Source organism: Podarcis raffonei, chromosome 15 (genome assembly GCF_027172205.1).
Source record: "Podarcis raffonei isolate rPodRaf1 chromosome 15, rPodRaf1.pri, whole genome shotgun sequence".
Taxonomy (NCBI): Eukaryota; Metazoa; Chordata; class Lepidosauria; order Squamata; family Lacertidae; genus Podarcis; species Podarcis raffonei.
In genome coordinates, this window is record NC_070616.1 from 13,394,953 (window position 1) to 13,419,819 (window position 24,867).

At 45.2% G+C, this 24,867-nt stretch overlaps 1 protein-coding gene across 1 annotated transcript in view; it reads left to right on the plus strand.

The window, feature by feature from the left end:
• The first annotated feature begins 1,043 nt into the window (after positions 1-1,043).
• Positions 1,044-24,867, plus strand: part of YWHAG (tyrosine 3-monooxygenase/tryptophan 5-monooxygenase activation protein gamma) — a 28,683-nt gene continuing 4,859 nt past the window's right edge. Inside the window, exon 1 of the mRNA XM_053367816.1 lies at positions 1,044-1,580. Coding sequence (XP_053223791.1) covers positions 1,494-1,580 — 87 coding nt within the window. The 5' untranslated portion in view covers positions 1,044-1,493. The remainder of the gene's footprint in view (positions 1,581-24,867) is intronic.

A 24,867-nucleotide genomic window follows, 5' to 3' on the forward strand; every position in this document is an offset into this window, starting at 1 on the left:
GTACAAAAATACATGCCAGATATGGAAAACAGGGTTTGGATTGGATGAGGCTTTGTCTTCTTCAGAAATGGACTTTGTCCTATTACTTCTCTTTTCTTCTTTCCGCTGAAATGTCTGTATTATGATTTATCAATGATCCCGTGTTGGGAAGATACTTGCAGAGGGTGGTTTTTTTGGGGGCGGGGATATATTGTTCTTTTTGTTCTTGTATATTTGAAAACTTAATAAATATAATTGAAATAACGATTTCCATGTGTTTTGAGTATGCAGTATGGATGTGACTTAAGGCAGGAGAGATTAGTGTTTGAATGATACCCAATGAGTGGCTTTGGGTGGACATTCTGTATCAGCCTAACTTGCCACAGTGGGCTATTGTGAGGACAAAACTGAGCTTCATTGGAAGAAGCAGAGGGAAGGTTATAATGAATTTAAAATAATTAGGTTACTGTGACAGGACCAGTATTTTGTACTATAATCAATTTAATATGATTTGATTTAATTCGGATACTAACGACATGTTTAATATTTGCATCGACATGATGAATACATGAACTGCACTGATGTTAAGTTATACGTCACACACACACACATTGTGTGTCTGTACATATATGAACACAAAACTGTATGAATGTGCAGGTATATGTATATGTACGTATAAAGACAATACAGTATAGATATTTATATACGCATAAATACAAATTTTCGTACTAAGAGCGAGGCACGCGTTGCTTTATGGGATATGGAGGCTCCCTCTCAGAGGGCTTTCCCTCAGACTCAAAGCGTGCTTTCACACCCCAGGACAGAGAGCAAACTACAACTCCCATGGTGCCCTTCGCGTAGGCGGTGGGATGGTCTTTGTGAGGCGGTGGGGGTGTGAGCGAGGAGGGAAAGAGAACCGCGCGGCGGTTTGGCGCCTCTTTCTTTTCCTTTAGAAGGCAAAGGAAAAAAGGGCGGGCGGGAGGAGCGCGCGGCTCCAATAGGGGCTCTGGTGGGGAGAGGGGGAGGCGGAGTCTACGTGCTGCGGGAGGATCCCTCAGAGGAGGGGAGACGGGAGAGGAGAAATAGGGGCGCATGCGCACGCCGCCCGGGTGCAGGCGCCGCAGCTACTACAGCCCGCTGTTGTTGCCGTGCGAGAGAGCGAGAGCAGTAGCGGCGCGAGCGAGAGGGGGGAAAGAAGCGAAAGTCCGTCTCGCGCTCAGGGAACAGTGGCGGGAGGAGCAGCAGCAGCAGCAAGCAGCTTAACCGCCTGCTTGCCTGCTTCGCGCGCGCCCAGCGTTCGGCCGGCCCTGATTGGCGCGCGCGCCTGCCTCTCGTTCCATTGCCACCTTTCCCTCTTTCCTCTCTCTCTCTCCCGTTCCTCCTCCTGTTTTGTTTTTGCGTTTCTCTCTCACCTTCAGCGCGCGGTCGGGATAAACGAGAGATAACTTTGCTGCCATTATTACTACTGTTATTTTGATAAAAGTCCAAGCCAAGAATTAAAAAGAAGAAGAAAGATGGTGGACCGCGAGCAGCTGGTGCAGAAAGCCCGGCTGGCTGAGCAAGCCGAGAGATACGACGACATGGCGGCTGCCATGAAGAACGTGAGTCTCTCCTCCTCCCTCCTCCTCCCGGTTTCCTCCGCTGCTGCTGCCGCCGCGGCCGCCGCCGCCGCAGAAGGGCCTTCCCTCCTCCTTTCCCCCTTTCCCCTCCCTCCCGTCTGCCTCCTTTGTTGCGGGGGGGGGGTGTGCCACCCTTTTTTATTGAGAGAAGGGGGGGGTTGAGATTTTTTTCCCTCTGGGGTGAAATTTCTGGGAGATATTCTTAAAAGGGGGGATTCCCAGCTCCCCACCCCAATTTTCCATTTTTTATTTTTTATTAGTGGAGGGGAGTAGGATGAGTCTGCTGGTTAGTATTCTTCATTTAGTGGGTCAGATAATTCACCCCTCCTTAATGTGCATAAATATATTAAATCAAAATGTTAACATACAGTATTGATTATCATTGTAAATTAAAATAAATTACGTTAACGTGTAGAATATATTGCTTCTGGTGGATATTATTGGAGGTAAGTGAGAGAATTTGCAACCGTTCCCCAGATTTGTTCAGTGACTGAAGGAGGATAACGTGCCTTTTCTTTCTTTTGACACAGGGAGGGGGCATTTTTGGTAGGGTGAGATAATTTTGTCTTCCTCACACCATATATTCATTTATTGGATGGGGAGAGCGGTGGTGGCAATTGACAGGGTTTTTCATTATTAAGAGAAATGGGAGAAATGGACTCATATTAATTTATTGGGAGGGGGAGATCAACATATTGGCAAAAAAAGAAAGCTGGGGGGGGGGGAGAGAGAGAAATGGACATGTTCTCTGAGGAGAGTGTATGCTATGTATTATTTCTTGCACAGAAAATGTGTTTATTTTTGAGTAGGGGACCAATGCACTTATTTAATCCGCATGCTTCAAAAGCATAAATGCTTTGATTTGTGGTGGTGGTGGTAAGCAGGGGTCTCTTTTTCTCTGTCTTGAGGGTGGGAGAAATAATTCATACAAAGGGCAAAGGGAAGAAATTAAAGGGTGGGGGGAATGTTTCCACAGAAAATCCCCCCTCCCAATTTTAGAATGTATTTAGATTTTCTGTCTGCTCCATCCCAAATTAAATGATGGCTAGAGGAAATGCCATTGATGAATTCTCTTCATTTTGAAAGGGGGGGCAGGTGCTGCAACTGGCTCTCTATGGAGGCATTACTCTCTGTGTGTGTGTGTGTGTGTGTGTGTGTGTACACACACACACACACACACACACACACAGAGGTCCTTCTTGTCCATCCCTTTCCTTGCCCCGTACAGAAAATGCTTTGGGGAGTGAGTAAGGAGGTTTCTTCTTCTCTTGTCACTCCCATTCTCCACCCCACCTTGCAAGCATTTCCCCTGGGAGGTAGAAATGGCCTTGCAGAGCCAAGCCCTGAACTCTTCTCCTGCTCCACCATGCCTAGAGCAAAAAGAGATTTGCTCTCTCTTCCCCATGTGCCCAAAGGATAATTCCCCTGCTTGGGGTCAGTGTCATCTTTAACCATCACCACTGGACCTCACACACACAGATATCCATACATGCTGCCTGCATTCATATTTTGGTAGGGAAATGCAGCTTCAAAAGGTGCCTTAAACAATAAAAGCAGCATTCCTGGAATAGATGCCCCTCCCTGAGTAAGTGTAATGGGAAGGGAACATGATGCTCCCCCTCCCCTCCTGGAGATGCTCCTCCCTAAAGTTGCAATTCCCCCCTTTTTACAGGGATGCTCTTTCCTGTCCTTTTCCATGTCAGTCTGTCCCTGAAAATGCTTGGCCACCCTATGCATCCTCTCTTAACATCTTACACTTTGCTTGGTCCCTGCTTCCCCAGATTTCTCATTTATCCCTTAGGGCATAGTGCCCCCCATTGAAATGTCCAGGTACCATTTTGACCCCCTTGGGTGGCTTTTTTCCAAATGCTGCTCTGGGCTTAAGGTGCTCTCAAATCCCCTCTTCCCCTGGAGTACCTTCAGTGTTTCAGAGGCACCTTACACACCAAAAGGCATGTGCTTCTATTTCAGGTCTGATGGGGGGGGTTGCTTTGTAAGATTAGGCGCCATCCTCTTTGGACGAAGTAAAGAGGGTGTCCTCTTTTCTGCCTTATCATTGGGCCTAGTTAAAAATGGTTTCTCTTCTGCTTTGAGGGAGAGAAGTGGGGTGGTGGCGATGACAGTGCAATTTATATATGGGTCCCCTCTTGTTTCACCCTGTTGGAGGAAAAAGTGAAGGACAGAGTGTAACCTGTGCTGTGTCCTCTGCCCCCTCTTTATCTCTCCCTCCCTGGTGCTTGGGCGGTGCCTTTCCCATGAATTCATCTGCTGTGCCCTCCCTACCCCCCCCAACCAACCCCACCCACAATCACCTACCATGCCCTCTCTTAATCTGCCTCATGACAGGGCAAGGAACTGACTTCATTGCAAAGAGCTGGCCTTAAGATTACATTTTGGGGGGATGTAAATGATCTGCAAGGCTTCCACCCTATCTTAACACACTTTTGCAGGGTGTTATGGTATTACAGGGAGAAAGCTCAAATCAGATATGTAGGTTACCCAGTAGGCAAATCTTTCCCTAGGGTTATTTCTCTCTCCCCTCACCCCGTCCACTATTATACATTATTCTCTCAGGTGAGAGAAAGGCGTGCAATTCGGAAAGACTGGTGACTTCAATCTCTAGCAATCTTAGTATTTATCTAGGTTAGCTTTTCAAAAAGGGGCTTAAGATAGGATGACGTGCTGTTAATTTTTATGTTTTAAAACGACAGCTGTAAATGGAACAGTTCTTAAATTGTGCAACTAGGGTATTTTTTTAAAAAAAATACAGGTGGCCTCTTTGAGTGTTCAATAAGTAAAAGGGGGGAAAAGAGAGAAATCTTTGATGTGATCTTGCAAACAAAGCGATCGTAGGAGGCAGTATCAAGTCATTCCAGAAGATTCTGCATTTGTCATATTGCAGAGAGGCTAGACTGGGTGGAGAGAGGGAGGGAGGGGTTGCTTTAAAGAGGAGAACGGTTCTTTATATTTGTCTTGTTAGTCAGGTCTGAGCCTTTAAGAGAAGCCAGCGTGGCCTCTGTCTCTGATGAATAGTGAATACTGATCCAGAATTGTCGCAGTCTTGCCTGGGATGCTGCTCTCTCTCCCTGATTGCACCATTTTGTCGTAACCGTTCGTTTGTCAAGCATGTGAAACTGCTGAAGCTTAGCTAGGAGCAGAAGAAGATGCAGCTAGCAGCATAATTAGGGTGGGGAATCAGCCTAGTGGCACGGTAGTGCTGTGTTAATATTTGAGCATCCCTCTCTGCAGGATGATTTGATGTCAGTCAGTGCTTACAGAGTAATCTCACTGAATGCAAGGGGTAAAACTCTGTATTTTAAGATCTGTGCATTTCATTTTATGACTACCTGAAGACTGATACTTTCAGCAACCCTCTATTTCTGTTGCTTTATTGCTGTAATTGCCTTAAATGTACCTTAGCAAATAAATCTGTGTAAAGAAGTAGAAATGCTAATCTCTTCTAAAACAGTAGCTTGGGATGTTACAGCACTTCGAGTCCAGCTGTGTTAGTATCTGGGTTGGGGTTTTTTGGGAAATCTTTGCTCACTGCTTCCTCCTAGGGCCAACACAAAGATCTGGCCTGCTCTACTCAGAAAAGAAAATTTAAAGCCCACCTTAATGGACCGGGGCTGAGTTAACGCTTGATATTTTTCTCCATCTCCTTTTGCCACTGTGCAACACTATTTCCCTCTACCCCACTTCCAGCTGTGTGGGAGACTTATGACCTCGCACTCATTTCCGTAGCAACTCAATGATGTCACGCATAAGAGTAGAAGCTGCAGTGCACCCAGGTGGTAGCAGAGAGTGTACAAATGGCATTTGTCCAAGGTAATGCAGAAATGTAGTGATTGAATTTGGATTGACACCTCTCCTGTTGGAATGGACAGTGGATTTTAGGTCCTCATTCACTTCTGCTTTCGCAACTAATGCACTTAATTGTCTTTATTGCCATCTATACCGTAGTTAACCATTCACTTTTTTGCAGTAGGCATTCATTATTAGGTCTCTTCTAACATCTCCCCAAAATTGCTTCTCCACTGCTACAGTTAAATGCACCCACAGCCTAATAGTCTGAGCCTTTAGACCAGGCATAGGCAAACTCTGGTCCTCCAGATGTTTGGCACTGCAATTCCCACCATCCCTAGCTAAGAGGACAAGTGGTCAGGGATGATGGGAATTGTAGTCCCAAACACCTGGAAGGCTGGAGTTTGCCTATGCCTGCTTTAGACTATATCCTGATTGTAGTTTGTGGTTACTTTCTAAGACAACTTGTCAACATGGGCAACTATGGCTTATTGAAGACAGTGCACAAAATCATGCTGCTGGCGTGTGTCCTCTTTTACCTGAATGTAAGAAGAGCCATGTTGGACCAGACCAAAGCCCATCTAATCCAATGCCGTGCTTCGTACAGTGGTCAACCAAAGGAAGGCCACAAGCAGGAGCTGAGCACAACAGCACTTTTTTCACTGCTGAATGCCCAGCAGTGGGCATTCAGATGCATGCTGCCTCTGTTCCCTGAAGGTAGCATACAGTGATCAGGACTGGTAGCTCTCGATAGCTTTATCTCCCATGAATCTGCCGAAGCATTAATTTGCTGGGTAGTGTGTATGTACTGTCCGGATGGAAGAGCTCAGAAGCATGACCCCCTCTTCAAGACTTTGCTGCATCTGCTGGCTGGTCAAATATTAAGGCAGTTGGGTTAATATTCGCTGCCACGAATTGTCCTCTGCTAAAATGGAAGGACCACAGCATACATTCTCCTGCCCAGACAGTGCCATTGGCAGAATTTCCTTAAGCTAGCAATTGGCACACTTGCTAGTCTAAAAGATACCAGGGCCTGCATTTAAGGTTAATACAGTTTAGTTTGTCCCTTAGCACACTTGGCAAGTGCTGGTTAAAAGTACCTCTTCAGCCTTGCCTTTGACGCTTGAGATGTGTTTATTTGGGACCCACCTTATTTCTGTGATTGCAAGTTGCTTTAAACTGTTTATAACATTCTGTGTTTTAATTGTTGCAACCCACCCTGGGGCCTTAGGTAGAGGGGGGTGGGGAATAAATCGTTGTTGTCGTTAAAGGTTGGGGGCCTGCCATTGCTTGCAAGATTCTGATTTGCTTTGAGTATAAAAGGTGATAGCTGTTTTACAACTGGAATGAAAGGGTGGTTTGTGCAAGAGCCTTTAAACTGAGAAGGTTGCCCACCCCCAACCTCAAGAAAAATCCCCCAAGTTTTAGAATCTAAAATTTAGAGGCATGATATGTTGAAAGCATGTTTGATGTGGATGCATCAGCAGTTCTGCTTCAGGATCGACTCCCATGGCCTGCCATACAGCTGCCTATTGCAGGATGCCTAGATCAATATCCATTAGTTGTAATGGAGATAAAGCCTCGCCCCACCCTGACTCCTTGCAGTCCCTCTAGAGCTGGAAGTCTTCCCAGCTCCTAGTTAAAAAGAACTGCACCATGCCTAGGTGTGACATCTAGCTTTGATGTGCTCTAGCTGGATAATTTATGGAATTTATTCAGATTTCATTCAAAAGTGCAGGGTTAATTAAAGACCAGGGGCCTTCATTTTTTTAGTATCTCTGCCTCTGAAATAAGGAAATGCAGTCACTGCTAGTTTTGCAGAGTTGTTGTTTTTTTGTACGCATTAAATGTCAGTGTCCTTTAAACCAGTGGTCCACAGACTGGTGCTGGTCTTCAAGGCATTGGGCTGCTGGTCCAGGGCAGCTCCACCACAACCCAGATTGGGTGGCATGTTTCAGGAACCAAATATGGTACCAGTCCCTGGGGTATGGGTGGGTATTGCTGGTCCACCACATTGGATAGTTTGAAAAGCATTGCTTTATACCACAATGAGATAAAATCTTAACAGGTTTCATTGACCTCAATACTAGTACCACATCTTGATTCAGCCTCCTACGTTCAAAGCTGTTGTTTCAGTGTATTAGTTGCTTGCTTCACCAAGTGTATAGAGATTTATAAAGATTTAAAACCTTAAAAGCCTATTTTAAAATCAGGGAGGAGAAGAGAACCATTGCAGTGCAGTAAAAGCCATACAAAAATTATTACTATTATTTATTGAATTTTTATATTGCCCTATATACCTTAGGACAAATCCCTAGAACAAACCCAGTAAAACAGCACCTGAAATGTTGCCGTAAATCTTAACCAATATTAGTGGCTAGTCAGATCACCTAAAGGTGCTCCCATATTTCCAGCGTTTGGGAGAAAGTGCTAACAAGCGATACTCATCCTTTGGGATGAGAAGTACGAGGAAACCTTTTTCGAATGTTTCTCTGTGGCCAAGTGTCCAAAATGTAATAATAGCATTAGGGCAAAGTGTGATGTTACAAGTGACCTTTAATGCACCCATACGCCGAGAGCGCTGCAGCTCTACAAAGATAGATCAGAAAGCTGCCCTTTGCGGCTACCAGTCCGTTAGGTCAGGAAGCAAAACGCCACGGGGAGTGGCCAGCCTTGGCCGCCAGCCAGTGTTTCATTCTTGCCAGAATGGGATCGTCTATGAAGATGAAAGTTCTCTGAGATGGAAAACCTTCAGAACTTTCTTTCTGTGTTGAGAAGTCAGTTGAGGCCCTGGGTAGTAGGAACACATTATAGGATCACTTCCCTCTTAAGAGTAACCAGTAAGTAGATTGTATGGATGAAGCAGTGATTGTGAACAAGAAGTCTTCTACCCTGCCCAAAGATGCCATTATTATTATTATTATTATTATTATTATTATTATTATTATTATTCCAAGTTGGGATTCAGGACAGCTTGCAACATTTAAAAACATGATAAAATGCAAAGTAATAACAAACTAGCTAAAAGCAGTAATTAGAATACATCAGAGACAAGCAATTTGCTCTGACAGCAGCCCCCAGTGGTCAGCCCTGTCTGCTTCTCAGTTTCCAAAGGCCTGTCTGAGCAGGAAGGTTTTAGTCTGCCAGTGGAAGGATAGCAAAGAGGGAGCCAGTCTGACTTCTCTTGGGAGGGAATTTGATAATACCAAGAGCAGCCACAGAAAAGGCTCTTTCCTGTGTCACCCCTAACCATGCCTCTGATGTTGATGGGACCGAGAAAAGGTGCTCAACTGAGGATCTCAGCACCTGGGCAGGTTTATATAGGGAGGCCTTTTAGGTCATCTGTTGCTGGGTAATTTGAGGGAAAGGTTTTTGTGTAGATGAAGAGGGGGGGAAATAGTTGCAAAGTCAGCTTGACTTTATGTGGTTTCTAAAAATGGCAGTGGGTTAATTATTTAATGCAGGAAGATGGCAGGTTTGGGTTTTTGAGGAATGAAGGCAACCAACAGCAACAGTGACTGGCCTGGTCTAGCGATACATTTTATCCACTTGGTAGCATTGTTCCTTTTTAACATTTCATGCTTTAGCTGTGCTGAAATGCTCCGTTGTCCTGCAGGCATCTTTAATGTTTTCATAGTTTGCGTGACATTCTGTAGGCTGCACTGTCGTGTCTAACCTACTGATGTCACTCTGTTGAAATGAATGCTGAACAAATATGGAATTTAGCTTCCCTCCAGCTATGTAGCCCTGGTTCTGCAGATCACAAAGCTTTCTGGCCTTTGGTGTCTTGATACTTCAGTAATTGGTCATACCTCTAGACCACGATGGCCCAAAATCTCAATACCAAGTAGGCCGCAAGAGTCCTTCAACATGGAACCTGTGGGCCTCGTCTTGTGAGGGGAGGAGTAAGGCCAAAATTGGATGCCCCAAGCACCAGGCATTTGGAAGGCAGGGTCCTAGAGTCCTCCCACTTTCTCCCCAAAGCTGGGGAAGTGCTAACTAGACTTTGGGAAGGAGGTGGGAGGACTCTAGGACCCTGTTAAGAGTCCTCCTACCTTCTTCCCAAATCCCAGTGCCAAATGTTTCTGAGGGCCGCCCAAAAAGGCACCAAGGGCCACATGTGGCCCCTGGGCAGCATGTTAGACCACCCTGCTTTAGACAGCAGCCTCACTTGTGTGCCCCTTTCAGCCAGGTATATTGAGAGGAACCCTTGGCTCTCCAGATGTTGCAGAGCTACAGTTTGCATCATCCCTGGACATTGACCATGCTTGCTGGACTGGGGGGAGTTTCAGTTCAGCAACATCTGTAGCACCAAAGTCCCCCCCCCCACTTTAACCCATAGCTGTGTGTGTACCTTTAAAGCATAGCTAAACTTAACAGTGGTTTAAAGTGACATGTCTACTGGGCCCTTATGTTGGGTGGGCCAGAAGAACTGCAGCAGACTGTGCTGAAAGGGGAAGCACTGGTCAGCTCCTATTTAGGTAGAATGCAATATCCTAAATTGATTCCTCAGTATGATACAGCATTTGCCTTTTTACCTGCTATATTCTCACCCTGTCTGCACATGGTTCTATTGGGTGGCTTTTGATTGCTCATTCTTTGTTCCCGTTCTACACTCTGAACCTTTCAGTGAACAGGAGGAGGAAGAGACCTCCCTAATATGTTAACTTTGTTATTAGCAAGAGCATGAGATGCTTCTGCAAACTAATGAACAAGCTTGAGAGAGCTGATTGTCTGCTTCAAATTTCAGAGTGACATTTTCCCTCCCCCCCCCCCCCGCAATGGACTATCAAACCCCTAGAAATGGGTTTCAGAACTGCCTAAGTTTTATTGGGCATATGTATAGCAATCTTTTGCCTGGAAGTGTGGGAAAGGACGTACCAAAATACATAAGCTTTGAGCCTCATGTTGAAAACACACAAGCCTTGAGAATTGTTGAGAATTCCTGACATTAGAATATCTGAGTGGCACAGAAATCTGCCCAGTTCCATATTGTTAACATCTAGTGTGTCAGCTCAATTAAACCTCTTGTGAATATAAAATCTTGGATGTATCTTACTGAATAATTCACTTTTTTAAAAAAAGGGTTCAGGGCATTCTAAACTGTAGGCCCATTTAAGTGTGTGCTGGATGCATACATAAATGGCATCTGTGGAATAAAATGGAAGCTTCTGTTTGAAGTGGCATCAGTGTTAGAAATCAGCCAAGTGCGTTTTGCAACAGGCGTCGTTCCACTTGCGACCATGTGGAGATCTCTGGATGCCAGATTGGCAACTGACGTCTCCATCTGGTTGGCTTCTCCAGCTTTCTTAAGCAGGTAAGCAGAAGAGTTCATTTATTGCATTTATATCCCACCTTTTTCTCTAAGGAGTACTGGTTCACTCCCCTCCTTTGTTAATCCTGACAATGAGGTAGGTTAGGAGGCTGTGAGTGTCTCCAAGGTCACCCAGTGGGGATTTGAACCTTGATCTCCCAGGTCCTAGTCTGACACTCTCATCACTATAGCACACTGGCTTCCTAGAGTCCTTCTGCTGTGTGGCAGCTCTATAAATCAAGTAGCTAAATAAATATGGGGAAAGCAACGTGTCACTTAGAGAAGGATCTGAAATCTTTCCCTTGAATTGGTTTTATTCTGGATTGTTGTATTTGATATTTTAATGTGCTGTAAACCGCATTAAGGTCTTGTCTTTAAAATACAGAGTGTTAATGAAATGAATAGCAATAGCAACAACAAATTTCACTGGGGGGGAAATGGCGCCTAGGCGTTCTGCTGTGGCGACCGTAATTTAGGTTTAAGGTGCCATTTGGTGGTTAGCTTATACAGTGGTACCTCGGGTTACATATGCTTCAGGTTACATACGCTTCAGATTACAGACTCCGCTAACCCAGAAATAGTACCTCAGGTTAAGAACTTTGCTTCAGGATGAGAACAGAAATCGTGCTCTGGCTGCGCAGCGGCAGCAGGAGGCCCCATTAGCTAAAGTGGTGCTTCAGGTTAAGAACAGTTTCAGGTTAAGAACGGACCTCCGGAACGAATTAAGTACTTAACCCGAGGTACCACTGTATATCTTGAGTTTCCAACACTGAGTGCAATTGGTTGGTTTTAGAACTGACTTCTGTGTTCTGGCTGCGATATTGCTCACCCCTTAAAAGTGGAGCCAGGACCCACTTGGGATAAAGTCTTAATTTCTCAAACAGCTGATTGAGGCAGCTGCGCTGGTGCTGATGGGCGGGGCTCCCTTAGGGCTGGCAGGAGGACAAAGGGATGTAGGGGGCTGTGTTGCTTGAACACCTGAAGCCTGCCTGATCACCGAGGCACCGCTTGGCTTTAGCTAATGATCCAGGTCATAAATGTGCAGAGCCAGGCTATTAAGTGGAAATGTGTAGGCTTAAAATTATTATAGGCCATTGAACTTGGAGACTTTTACAGGCAGGCAGATTCCCTTCCCTTCTCCATAGTAACAGCACAGCTTAAAGCTTGAACAGAATATACTGCTGCATCTCTCCCCCCCCAAAAAATAACAAAAAATAATTGTCCTTCTCCTTCACCCCATCTGCCTCCCTCCCCTTTGGTTTCAGATAGTACATGGGTAAAGGTAAAGGGACCCCTGACCATTAGGTCCAGTTGTGGCCGACTCTGGGGTTGCGCCGCTCATCTTGCTTTATTGGCCGAGGGAGCCGGCGTACAGCTTCCGGGTCATGTGGCCAGCATGACTAAGCCGCTTCTGGCGAACCAGAGCAGCGCACGGAAACGCTGTTTACCTTCCCGTCAGAGCGGTACCTATTTATCTACTTACACTTGACGTGCTTTCAAACTGCTAGGTGGGCAGGAGCAGGGATCGAGCAACATCGCGGGGATTCGAACCACCGACCTTCTGATCGGCAAGTCCTAGGCTCTGTGGTTTAACCCACAGCGCCACACGCATCCCAGTACATGGGTAGAAGAGTCTAAAAAGCCCGGGACACAAATTTTCACAGCCATCTAACGGCTATGGTGCCCCATATACCAGAAGTCATGTTAACTCTGGAAGCATATACTTGATTCTGACCAAACTAAACCTCCTAAGCTAGCACTAGCCAGTGTGGTGTATTGATCAGAGTGTTGGATTAGGGGCTAGAAGACTAGGGTTCAAATGCTTTACTTTGCCTTGAAGCTCTCTGGGTGACCTTGGGCCAGGCACTGCCTCTCGGCCTAACCTACCTCTCAGGGTTGTTGTGCGCATAAACTGGGGGTGGGGACAACTGTGTACACCGTCTTGAGTTACTTGCTGGGATATGAATACTTCTGCATCTTTTTTCTTGCACCAGAGTCACAATGAGAGCTGAGCTACACTTTTTGGGAGTGTTCAGCCGCAAGTAAAAATAAAAAGGAAGAATAAAGCTGTCCATCAGCAATGACCACCAGCCTTGTAAAGACAGCAAAAGTTTCTAGCCTGTAAAGGTTTTACTGTCCTGCAGTGGTGGGGATCTCCTGTAGCAGCCTGGTGCATTTCTATGCTGGAGGAGGTTTATCTTTTTGATAGTCGCCCTCCCTTTTATATTGCACACAGAAGCGGTCAGTCCGGCCTCCCATCAGGTCGCTTTCCTGAGTGCAATTCCGGGTTTGGCTACCTGGCAAGTGCATAGATACAAGGTTTTCTTAGGCAGCAAGCAGATACTGCCTGATGGGTAATGCGAAAATGTCAGCAAAAAAAGCCAGATTTAGTCAAGCTTTTAACTATGCAATACTGTTGCTATGGAGAATGACTTGCTGGGCTGTTGTAGTCTTAAGTAAACACTTCCTCCTTCATTCGCATGACAGAACCAGTTGCTTGAATGAGCGCTGTGTCATAAACTGGTTGTGTGATCTCCAGCTTGTGCATGTGATAAAAGATGGTCTAGGCCAGGCATGGCCAAACTTTGCCCTCCAGCTGTTTTGGGACTACAACTCCCATCATCCCTAGCTAACAGGACCAGTGATCAGGGATGATGGGAATTGTAGTCCCAAAACAGCTGGAGGGCCAAGTTTGGTCTAGGCAGCTGACCCCCCCGGGGGGGGGCAGGCTGGTGATGGGAAGCAAATAACTTAAGAAGCATTGTTTTCAAGAAAAAGTGACAGGGGTTTTAGTGCAGAACAGTGTATTCTTCTCAGGCTGAAAGTTCCATACCAGTCTTATTAACCATGTGATGCTGACCAATCGTGAGACACCTTTGTACTGTTGGTGATCGTTTCGATGTTGCCAATAAGCAGATAGCCCTTGTAGGAATGGTGGAATTGGGGCATTCATTTGTACATAGGGAGGGTGGGTTCCTCCTCAAGAATGTCCCAAATAGACAAATGGTAATAAAAACAAGCCAATGCAAAATTGTGCTGTGACAGCTATTTAAATTATTATATGCCGTACCTTTACTTTTATTTGGTGTTTGCCCCCTGAGCCAAATGAATTTTATTAAACTTTTTTAAAAATAGAAATGGAAAACTTTCTGTGGAAAATAGTAGCAGTAAAAAGAAATGTAGTCATAAAAAAACACTTCTCCCTACCTCTGTGTGAATAGGAAAGTAAGAGGCAGGGTCTTGAAGGCAGCTGGCCAGTGAAAGCAGGTGAGCGTAAGAAAAGATTGGGAAGAGGGGAGATGCCTGGGGTGGAAGAGAAGGTATGGGGTGGGAAATGGCAGGAGAGGAGAAGGTCACATAGTTGGGAGCTGCAGAACAGCAGAACTGAGGAGGCTGGACCTCCCTGTAATGGATAACTAACCATACATTGTCTGCAGGTTTCTGTAAATGTATAGTAACATTACAGAATAGCAGAGTCAGCTGACAAGATCCAGCTCCTTATGAAGACCTTTGATGACGCAAGGGAACGTCTTGGTCCGTTTCGTGGAATCATGAACAGTGATGAACCTTGGGAGGAAATTCAGGAATCTCCCTTGGGAGAAAATTCAGAATTGCTCCTGAGAAGACCCTTAATCATAATTGGTTTCTGACACCCAGAGGGCTCATATGGCAGGAGTATGTATGGTCTGCTGTCACCCTGGTTATTTCATATCAAGTTGAGATGTTCCTTCAGACAAGCTGGCTATGTCTTAGGCTAGCTTCTGAACACTTTCAAGGGCAAGAAAATGTAAAGTGTGCTGCAGTGGTCCAATCCTTGGTAGTTGGCCAGAGGAATGACACTAGAAACACCGGTAGGTAGAGCATACTTCTCACTTTCCAGAGGTCCAGGCTAAAAGGGTTTCTCTGAAGTGTAGCTATGTTTTGTATTTCTTGGAATTTATTGTCTGTTTGGCTTTCATTGTTGTCCCCTCTCTTCGTTGACTGCTTAGCATGTTTTGGTATTAAGCAGTGTATATAAATATATAAAATAAATAATAATAAATAAGCCACACTAAATTCCCAGCTAGCAAACAACATAAAGCCACTACAGCTTTATTTTAAAGGCCGACTTTGCATGTTTTCTGGTTTTAAAACATTTCATAGTGTGAGGAAATCAAACAGCCAAGTACCCCGTTGTTCTTAAATAAGGTGGGTGTGTCTTGTAGCTGCAAGCTGAGTTTGGGGCAATTACTTCAGTTATTATTATTTCAGTTCACTGCCAACTTCAGTTTTGTTTTCCTCAAATCTCAGAATGCTCTTTCTGCTGCCAGTGTTTCTGGAAAATTAGGCCTCTAACCCTTTGGCAGTTCCCAAATTAACGCTCTCAGTATGAGGTCATATAGAATTCTGGGTTGGGTAGGGTAGATCAGATGCCATTAAATACCATGGTATGGGTTCCTAGAGCAGTGAATCAAGGTCTAAGTTTGGATAACTGACTAACTTCAGAATGAAGTCTCAGAGGATAAGACTTCTGTCAGTTAAGTGATAGAGATGCATGTGTGTGTGTGTGTGTATCATTTGCAGGTTTAGAAGAGGGTTCCTGTTCTGATCTGCATTAAATTCAGCTTCACCTCTTCCATTTGCAAAGGCAAAAAACTTCATGCTTCCCAAGTGATAAAGACCTGCATGTCATGATTCATTTTTCCTTGGTTCTGAACTTTCGAAATTGAGACAAGGCACTTCTCTGTTCAGGCAAGCTTCCAAATATTTTATTTAATGTACTCACTAAGTCTAATTCGCATGCTCATTAGTTAATGGTTAAATATCTAAGAAGTGTTCAGTCATATATTCATTATCCACTAGTTACATTTGTGGTTTAGTGGATTAGAGTCAGATTTAGTCGGGGCGACTTTGATTCAGTTAACTGCTTCACTACAAAATTCATGAGATGACTCTGCTTGATGCAGCCTCTCTTGGAATTAATTGGATAAATTGGGGTATCCTTCATCCCATCCACCAAAAGAGAATGGTGAAGACCATGAGATGTTTACTTGCCCTTTCTGTGATATTTGTCATGAAAAGTAGCAGTGAAAGTAAGAGCCATTGCCCAAATCATGCTATGCATGAAGGAATTTTTGACCTGCATATCTCAAGAGGGCAGAGAGGGAATTTTGTCTTGAAAAACTCAAGAGGTAGTAGACAGTAGCTGTGCTCAATGGACAAGCACTTGTCTCAGTATGGCAACCAATGTGAGGGACCAGCCCTTGGCTTTGGAAAGAACATATCTTCGAGATTTCTGAATTGGGAATGGGCTTTGATTTAAGCAACCGAGATCTGCATTTGCGATCTTGTAGGACAATGCAACACTAATTAGCACGGGAATTGTCACTTCATACGAATAGGTTACAATTGTTCTAATTGATTGGAATTTTGTCATTCAGGGAGAGAACTATTAAAATTACTCATCCCCTCTGATGGAATCAGTTGGCATGCTCGGGTCTGACTCATTCCTGCGCCTACTCATAAGTTCTTCAGATGTTGGTTTTCTGTCATGAGTGCATTTCTGCCCCTTTGAACAAAGATAGTAACTGTGCCAGAGGCCCTCAGTGTTTTCTAGGAATGGTGATCTTGAGGTGGAACAGGAACTCCCAAAAGCACGCTGTCTTTTCTCCTAAAAACACTTGATTGTAAGAATGTGCTTGCGGCAAGCTGCAAGAGCCTTAAAACATGGTCATATCCAGTGTGGGGGAATCATTTGCTGTAGGAACTCCGGTTAGAATAACAAAAGCAAAATGACTACACAAATATTAATTGCTGTTAATTGCCACCCTCTGACTGTGTGCTTGTACTCCTTTGAGCTCTGCTTCTCTGATCATGTGAGACTTCAGCTTTGCCGTTGCATCATTCTGTTGCCAGTGAATTAACACTCACCTGTTTTTATACAACTATCTCTTCGTATAACCTAATGCAGAGGAACGGCCTTCTCAAATTGACAGATGTAGCACAGCAGGCCGTAATAATAAGTCTTGCCTATGGTGTCAGCCCCTAGGTGCATGGATGCGAAACCTAATGAAGCGGAAGGCTGTAAAGATGGTAGGATCATAGAATTGTTGGAATTCTTCCAAGAGTTGGAAGGGACCTCAATAGTCATCTAGTCCAACCCCCTGCAGTTCAGGAATCTCAGCTAAAGCATCCATGACGGATGACCATCCAACCTTTGCTTAAAAGCCTCCAATGAAGGAGATTCAAGCACCTCCTGAGGGAATCCATTCTGCTGTCAGACAGCTCTTACTGCAGAAAGTTCTAACCGATGTTTAGTCCTTTCTTGTAACTTTAAGCCATTGGTTTGACTCCTACCCTCTGGAGCAGGACTAAAGAAGCTTGCTCCATCTTCCACGTGACAGCCCTTAAGATATTAGAAGATGGCTGCCATATTTCCTCTCAATTTCTTCTTTACCAGGCTGAACACACCCAACTCCTTCAAGCGCTCCTCATAATGCTTGGTTTCCAGTGGGTGCAAGTTATTGGTACCCACGGATTAACTTAAAATCCAAAAGCCCCCTGTTTATATTGTGGATCAGTTAACCCCATAATTATTGGGTCGCCTGCTTTGGGTGTGCATGTAGTTCCTCCCTGCACTGTGTGTGTGTGTGTGTGAGATTGTTTTGTTACTATGTTTTGATTTGATTTTATAATGAAATTATTTTAGAATGTTGTATCATTTTAATGTTGTTAGCCGCTCTGAGCCCGGCTTTGGCTGGGGAGGGCGGGATATAAATAATTTTTTTTATTTTTTTACTATTATTATAACGTATTTTTGTGTTTTTATATTGCAAATTGTCTTGGGGTCCTCTGATGAAGAGGGGTATAGAAATTTAAAATAATAATAATAATTGTGTGTGTGCAAAAGGCAGCAAAGCTGAGTTTTTATCATTCAGCGCATTGTTAAAACGATGGAGCTCGCTCCCACAGGTGGCATGGATGGCTTCCAAAGAGGGTTGGACGGATTCATGGAGGAGAAGGCCATTGATAACGTCTAGCCATGATGAAGGCTGTGCCGTGCCTCCGCAGTGGGAGGCATCAATGCTTCTGAAGGGCAGTTGCTGGAAACCACAGGAGGGGAGAGGGCTCTTGTGATCAGATCCTGCTTGTGGGTTTCCTACAGGCATCTGGTCAGCCACTGTGAGAACAGGATGCGGGAATCGACGGGCCACTGGCTTGATCCAGAAGGCTTTTCTTACATTCTTATTTTCTACATCATAAATGCCCAGACCATGGGTCAGCAAACTAAGGCCCACGGACCGGATCATGCCCAGTTGCCTTCTGGATCCGGCCCACGGATGGTCTGAGAATTGCTACGTGGATCTCCAGCGCGTGCCTTCTTTCCCTCTCCCTCACACAGTGGCAGCGCCTCCTTCCATAGATTATCACCGCAAAGGCTGCAGTTATTCCATTTGCTTTGCCTACTTTAAAACGGTTCATTCAAAACTTTTTACAGAATGTGAGTGAACTTAATGTCCTGCCAAAGTCTTGAGGCTTTCCCAAAAACAAAGGCCATCAAGAAACTTTGCATGAAGCACTTGTACAGGTGGAGAGAACTTTTGTAGTTCTGGTGGAGGTGAATTGACTATAACTGTACTCTGGCTAGTTACACTAAAACTCCCAAGACTGATCCCTCCTTGATTTGTCTGGGGAAAGAGTAGGATGCAGGCAGTTGTAACTTTAATAGTTCCTGAAATTAGAGCAGAAATCCCTTTGAAAGGGGGCTGGTAACTGTATCTCTGTGACAGGCTTAGCATCAGGCCATCATGTTGGACTCTTGAGAGATACTCAGTTACACAGAGTAGGATGCCAGGCTTGGCCGTTTCTCACCCAGTCCTTAAAGCTTTAGTATGTTCAGTACATTCATACCTCGGGTTACGAACGCTGCGGGTTGCCCGTTTTTGGGTTGCGGACCGCACCGAACCCGGAAGTACTGGAATGGGTTACTTCGGGGTTTCCGCGCTTGCTCATGTGCAGAAGCGCCGAATTGCGTCACGCTGCGGGTTGCGAACGTGCCTCCCGCACTGATCACGTTAGCAACCCGAGGTATTATGGTTTGAAACTAAACTGCTGATTGGAAAAGCTACTTTTCTGGTATACTTGTTATCCTGACAACAAAAAAGCACCAGAGGTCCCCTTGGGACTTTATTTGCCAGTGAACATGCAGAGCATTAGAGACATCCCAGTCATGCAGTTACCTGCCTGATGCAGAATAGCATTGTTATTATTTTTGGAGAAAACAGAGCTGCACGTTAATTTCTTGATGAGTTTATCTTCCGCTCCCAGAGTGTTGTTCTACCAGGCAGAGATCACTGTTGTTCCTGGACCTTCAAAGGGAGTTGAGTTCTGATGTGAAGCTAAACTGCAATCAGTTTTTTACCTAATGTGGGACTCAAACTCACAACCCTGAGGTTAAGAGGCTCATGCTCTACCAACTGAGTGTTGGCTGTCCAGATCTTGGGCGCATGTTCTCCCCTCTTCCACTCTGGTATGGCCACAAGGAGGATATTGGAAACATTTGCTTCCATTATCTATTCGCCATGCCTTATAAGTGCATCTGAACCAGAAACTGGTTAGCCTTAAGTATGGTTTAGGGAGCCATGAACTGCAGCTTGAAGTTGGTTTGTTTCCTTAAACTGTAGTCAAGGCTAACCCTTGGGCTAAGACGTAGCAATAAACTACAGTTACTTTAAAAGTGGAAGTGGGAATGCTTCCCATTTTTCATGCCGGAGGGAAAACAAAGGGGGAGAGTTTGTGGTTTTTTCACAGAATGCAGAGCCAAAGTTCAGTGTTTTATCTGAGCAAAGCCATTCTCGCCTGGCTCTGATTATAATACAGTGGTACCTTGGTTGTCGGAACTTAAATCTGTTCCGGGAGTCCGTTCAACTCCCGGAACCATTCGAAAGCCAAGGCACGGCTTCCAATTGGCTGCAGCAGCTTCCTGCACTCAGTTGGAAGCCGCATCGGATGTTCAGCTTCCAAAAAACGTTTGCAAACTGGAACACTTCCGGGTTTTCTGCGTTTGGGAGCTGATTTGTTTGGGAACCAAGGTACCACTGTAGATCAGGCTCCAACAGCCATCATGACTAGTAACTTGATAGCCCAATTCTCCATGGTATTCCTTCACTGTCGGAGGCATAATGCCTCTGAATAGCAGTTGCCTGGAATTATGACATCTATTTGGCCACTGTGAGAACAGGAAGTTTTGGCCTGATCTAGCAGGGCTGGACATTCTGATTCCATATGGCTGTAGCAACTTATATCCTGCATGATCCCCCCCTCCCAAATAACTTCTGCATCAGGGGCACCCAACATTTTGTTAGCTTGTAGCTGGGCGTTCCATCAAAGTGCAATGAAGGGATTGGATCTAGGATGCATTTGGCGTAGCTGATAGTATTAAGAGCACCTTTATGCTCATGGAGAACTTCAGAACTACAATTTCTACATTATGTAGACCTATCCTTTTACCATGAGGAAAAGGCACATGTAATCAAAGCTGTTTGTGGCTGATGAAAGCGATACCTTGAAATCAGTGTCCGAAATTCTCCAGGTGCGTTTTGCAGTAGGTCCAACTGGCGTGGGTCCAATTGTGACTACGTGGAGATTTCTGGGCACCAGGTTGGTGATCACAGTTTTAAAAACCTCTGCCTTTGTTCATATTGCTAATACCATTTCCATTTCTACTTCTTGCATAGCGGCACAAGTGAATAGTTGTAAGAGCAAGCTACAGTCCTGCAGTGTAGTTGAGATCATAGAATCGTAGAATCACAGTGCTGGAAGGGACCCCAAGGGTCATTTAGTCCAGCCCCCGAAAAAATAGACATTCTGTTGTGGCAAGCGTAACCTAGGTTTAAGGTGCCATTTGGTGCCCTGCTTGAAATCCATCAGTCTCTTGAATGAAATTTCATTGGCAGTAGCCTATGAATTGGAAGTCCCCACTTCTGCCTTCTACAGATTTGATGCCATCTGCATCCTGGCCCCTTTGTTAGGAGACAGAAGTGACGCAAGTCTTTCCTTGGGCTTACAGCATTGTTAGGCAGAATGCCTTCAGGAAGGGCTCCGCTGAAGATGGCTTGTGTTCTCTAGCAACAATAGTGTGTCTAAATAGCGTGGGCAAAAATGGCTGCTGCAGAGAGATCGAAAGGGGTAGCTTTTGAAGATGCAGACAGGTGCAGCATCCACAAGCATCCTTGCAAAGCAGTGGAGCCTCTTACTTAGAAGATCCTTCCCTTGCCTGTGCTGCCCTTGCCTGCGGGGAGGTTACAGCTTGCTCAGTATGCATTTTTGGGTCCCAGAAACCCAAAGAGCCAGTGTGGTGTAGTGGTTAAGAGCAGTAGACTTGTAATCTGGTGAACCAGGTTCGTGTCTCCGCTCTTCCACATGCAGCTGCTGGGTGACCTTGGGCCAGTCACACTTCTCTGAAGTCTCTCAGCCTCACTCACCTCACAGAGTGTTTGTTGTGGGGGAGGAAGGGAAGAGAGATTGTTAACCGCTTTGAGGCTCCTTAGGGTAGTGATAAAGCGGGATATCAAATCCAAACTCTTCTTCTAAACTCAGCACAAAGTCACAAGCTTGCTGCCTGCCTTCCAAAGATCTGGATTTGGTGGCAACAACCAAACTATGTGTGCTTCCACCTGTCTTCACATTCCTGTTTTATTGGTTAGACATTTACCTTCATTCCAGTGCTCTCCCTATATAAAATGAAATCCAGTGGATTAATGTGCACAGTCCTTGCTTCTGTGCTGTTGGCCAAGATTCCCTTAACACAGTTTTTCCAGTGGTTGTCTCGCAGTTATGGGCAGAGAAAGGAGGCCGGGGTGGTGGTGGTCAGAATGCTCAAGCACACAGTCTGTTGTGAAGCTTTGACACTGGCTTATGAAATATGGCCAGTGTGAGAAAATGAACAGATTTAATTTCACCTATGTGAATGGGAGCAAGGTTGCCTTCCGAGGGCTTATGGAGCAGATGATGAATGGCTTGTCTAATCCTAGATAATATGAATTTCAAGACAGTGCATGTACCTATTAAGGTGGTAGGCGGTGGAAGAAAAGTTGAAGCCTTTTCCACGTGAACTGGCAATCTGAATCTCGTACTTGAATGCCGCCTCCATGCCACTTTGTGGATCTAACACTGACCCTACTGCTTGCGGAGACAAGCCACGATTTTGCTTAGGAGAATATGGTAGCAAGAACAGCAAGAGGTACATGTGGTGTGCGTCTCTCTTCAGCTGCACCATGAAAACTTTGGGACAGGCTATAGGAGGTTGGGCTCCTGCCCTTTCATAGGTTACCAATAGGGTGGGGTTGCCTTGATCCTTTGTACTTTGTGACATCTCAAACCTGCTGTCAGCTGTAGAACCCGGCAACCTCCATTGCCAGGGAGTCAGTTACCTGTTTGCCGAGAGCCATTATTTTCTGTGGGTATTAGATGTAAGTTTTATTAGGAACATTGTTAGGGCCTGCTAGAACAGGCCAAAGGCCCTAATAGTCCAGCATCCTGTTCTCACAGTGGTCAGTGGGGAAACCCAAGCACAAGCGCCTTCTCCCCTCCAGTGGTTTCCAGCAACTGGTTTCCAGCAGAATTTTCGCCTCCAGCTGTGGAGGCAGAGCATAACCATGGTGGCCTTATAGCCACCAATAGCTCTTTGCTCTATGAATTTGTATAATCATCTTTTAAATCCATCCAAGTTGGTGGCCCATCCCTGCTTCTTGTGGCTGCAAGTTCCATAATTTAACTCTGCGCTGTGCGAAGAAGCGCTTTCTGTTGTCCGTCCTGAGTCTTCCAACACTGAGCTTCATCAGATGTCCATGAGTTCTTCTAGTGTTGGGAGAGAGCGAGAAAAACGTTCCTCTATCCACTTTCTCCACGCCATGCATGATTCTATACCCTTCTATCATGTCACTTCATATTTGCTTTTTCTCTGAACAGATAAACCATTACGAGAACCACCACTATGACTACAACTGGAAAACAGCCACACTTCATAATAACCCGAAGGCAGCACAAATTATCCCTGCATAAATTGAACATGCTGTGATTTAAACATGTAATTGTATTCTGTTATATACATACTTAATAGCTGCTGGTTATTTTACTTATTATTATTTTGATACATTTTAGATTAACTTGCTTTTAATGGTTGGTTTCTCCCCCCCCACCCCAGTCTTTTTAATGAACGTTTTATATTTTTTGTAAATCTCTTGGAAGTTAAGGATGATCAAGCATTCTATGAATCCTGTTCAATAAATAAAATGCAATTACGAAACAAATCTCTGCGGCCCAGTTGCTGCTGTCCAGCTTTAAGGAGCTGGAGATTTAAGTTCCTGCTTCAAGCTAAGAACAAAACTTATTCAGATTTTGCAGTTGTTTCCAGGGAGGCCATTGTGGCACATATTCTCAAGTAGTCTAGATGGTACCCAGAGCAAGCGGCTAGCTGGAGGTGCTACCACTAATAGCCTGTGCCTTGGACTCGCTTTTGGAATATGGCCGTGACCTTCTGCGTTGTCCCTGAAGATCAGGAGACCGTGGATCTTTCAGGGGTATCCAAAGTGGGAAAGACTGCTTCATGTAAAACTCGCCACACCTAAAATGTCCTTTTCCAGGCTGCAGAGATGCCCACGTTTTGCTTTTTGACCAGGTTAACTGCCAAGAGGCGATGTCCCCTTGAAGCATGGCTTTAAGGCTGTCTAATTAAAATAAAACCCAACGAGCTCTAAATAGCTTTCTGCAGTGCTGTCTGAACCAAATTATCGCAAAGGTTTAATTGCTTCATGGCCCGAAATAGAGCGATGCTGTGTGCAGAATTACTGGAGGGGCAGAGTGACATTCTTAAATATGATCTCCCATTTATTTGCCTTGTCACCACTGAGATCCTATCTCTGTGCTCTTGCTGGAGGCTGCAGCCTGCTGCCTGCCTCTGCTGATGTCTGCGCCTGATTGCGAGAGGAAGTACATGCAACCTTGACTCGGTACTGCCAAGTTATCTCTGCGCTCTGCAGTGCCCACTAAACGCACCTTCTGTGAGCGACCTGAGATTCCTGAAGGTGTTGGAGGGATGGCAGCCTAGTGAGCAGCAGCTCAGAGCTGGTGCCATGTGCAGACAAGAAGAATTTCCGGAAGGGCTCTTGCAGGGTTTTTGTTGCATTAATGAAGGGTGCCAGGCATTTTACTCTGGGAGCTGCCTGTTGCAGCACGAGCACCATTGCTTAGGTGAAATAGTTGTCTCGGGCATCTTGCTGCTTAAGCTCCAGCAAGCTGCAGATGATGAATTCAACTCCCTGTCCCTCGCTTTACTTGGGGTCAAGAAAGCATTTTTGACTGCAACGTAGTCAACATAGGATCCTCATAGTGTAGGATCTGGCAGCCTGAACATCTCAAATGTTGGCTTCTTTTTTTTAATAAAAGAACAACTAACAACAGCATTCCTCGAACTATGCTATGAAGGGCAACTTAAAAATCAGTGGGAAGAGACCTCAGTGGCTTTACTGTCCCCTCAAATCCCAACATTCATCCTATCTCGGAACACAGCCATCTCTCAACCTATTTGCCTATTCTTGTCCTTGCTTGCTGGCTTCTTTCCTGTATCTCCACTCCCCCCGCCCAATACTTGCCATGGATGTTTTTTTGTTTCTGTGTTTTTAATTTTTTCAGCGACCTACCTTCAGGCCTGGGTCCTATAGTTCTGGGCTGCCTTTGTAACCCTTCAAGGACCCCCCATTAAAACATTTGAGGGATCAGTTAACTTTCATCCTCCCTTTCCCCCTTTCCCATATCTACAGATATTGGCTCAGTTGGTTCATGTGTGGTGTAGTTAACACCAAGGTCGCAGGTCCGATCCCCGTATGGGACCTCTGCATTGCAGGGGGTTGAATTGATGATCCTCAGGGTCCTTTCCAGCTCTACAGTTCTATGATTCAATTGCTTGGCTAGGTTTGTTAGCTGATCATTGTTTCTGATGGCTTTTCTTTCTTCTTGATCCCTCGAAACAAAAATGTGATTCTTCTGTGACCAGCAAGGCGGGGTTTGTTAGGGGAAGAGCAGTAGGCAGCTGGGGTGTACGTTGATGGCCGTCCTTGTCCTCCGCCAACCCATAATGCAAATGTCGTGTCCCAGCACAAGACAGCAGCCAGG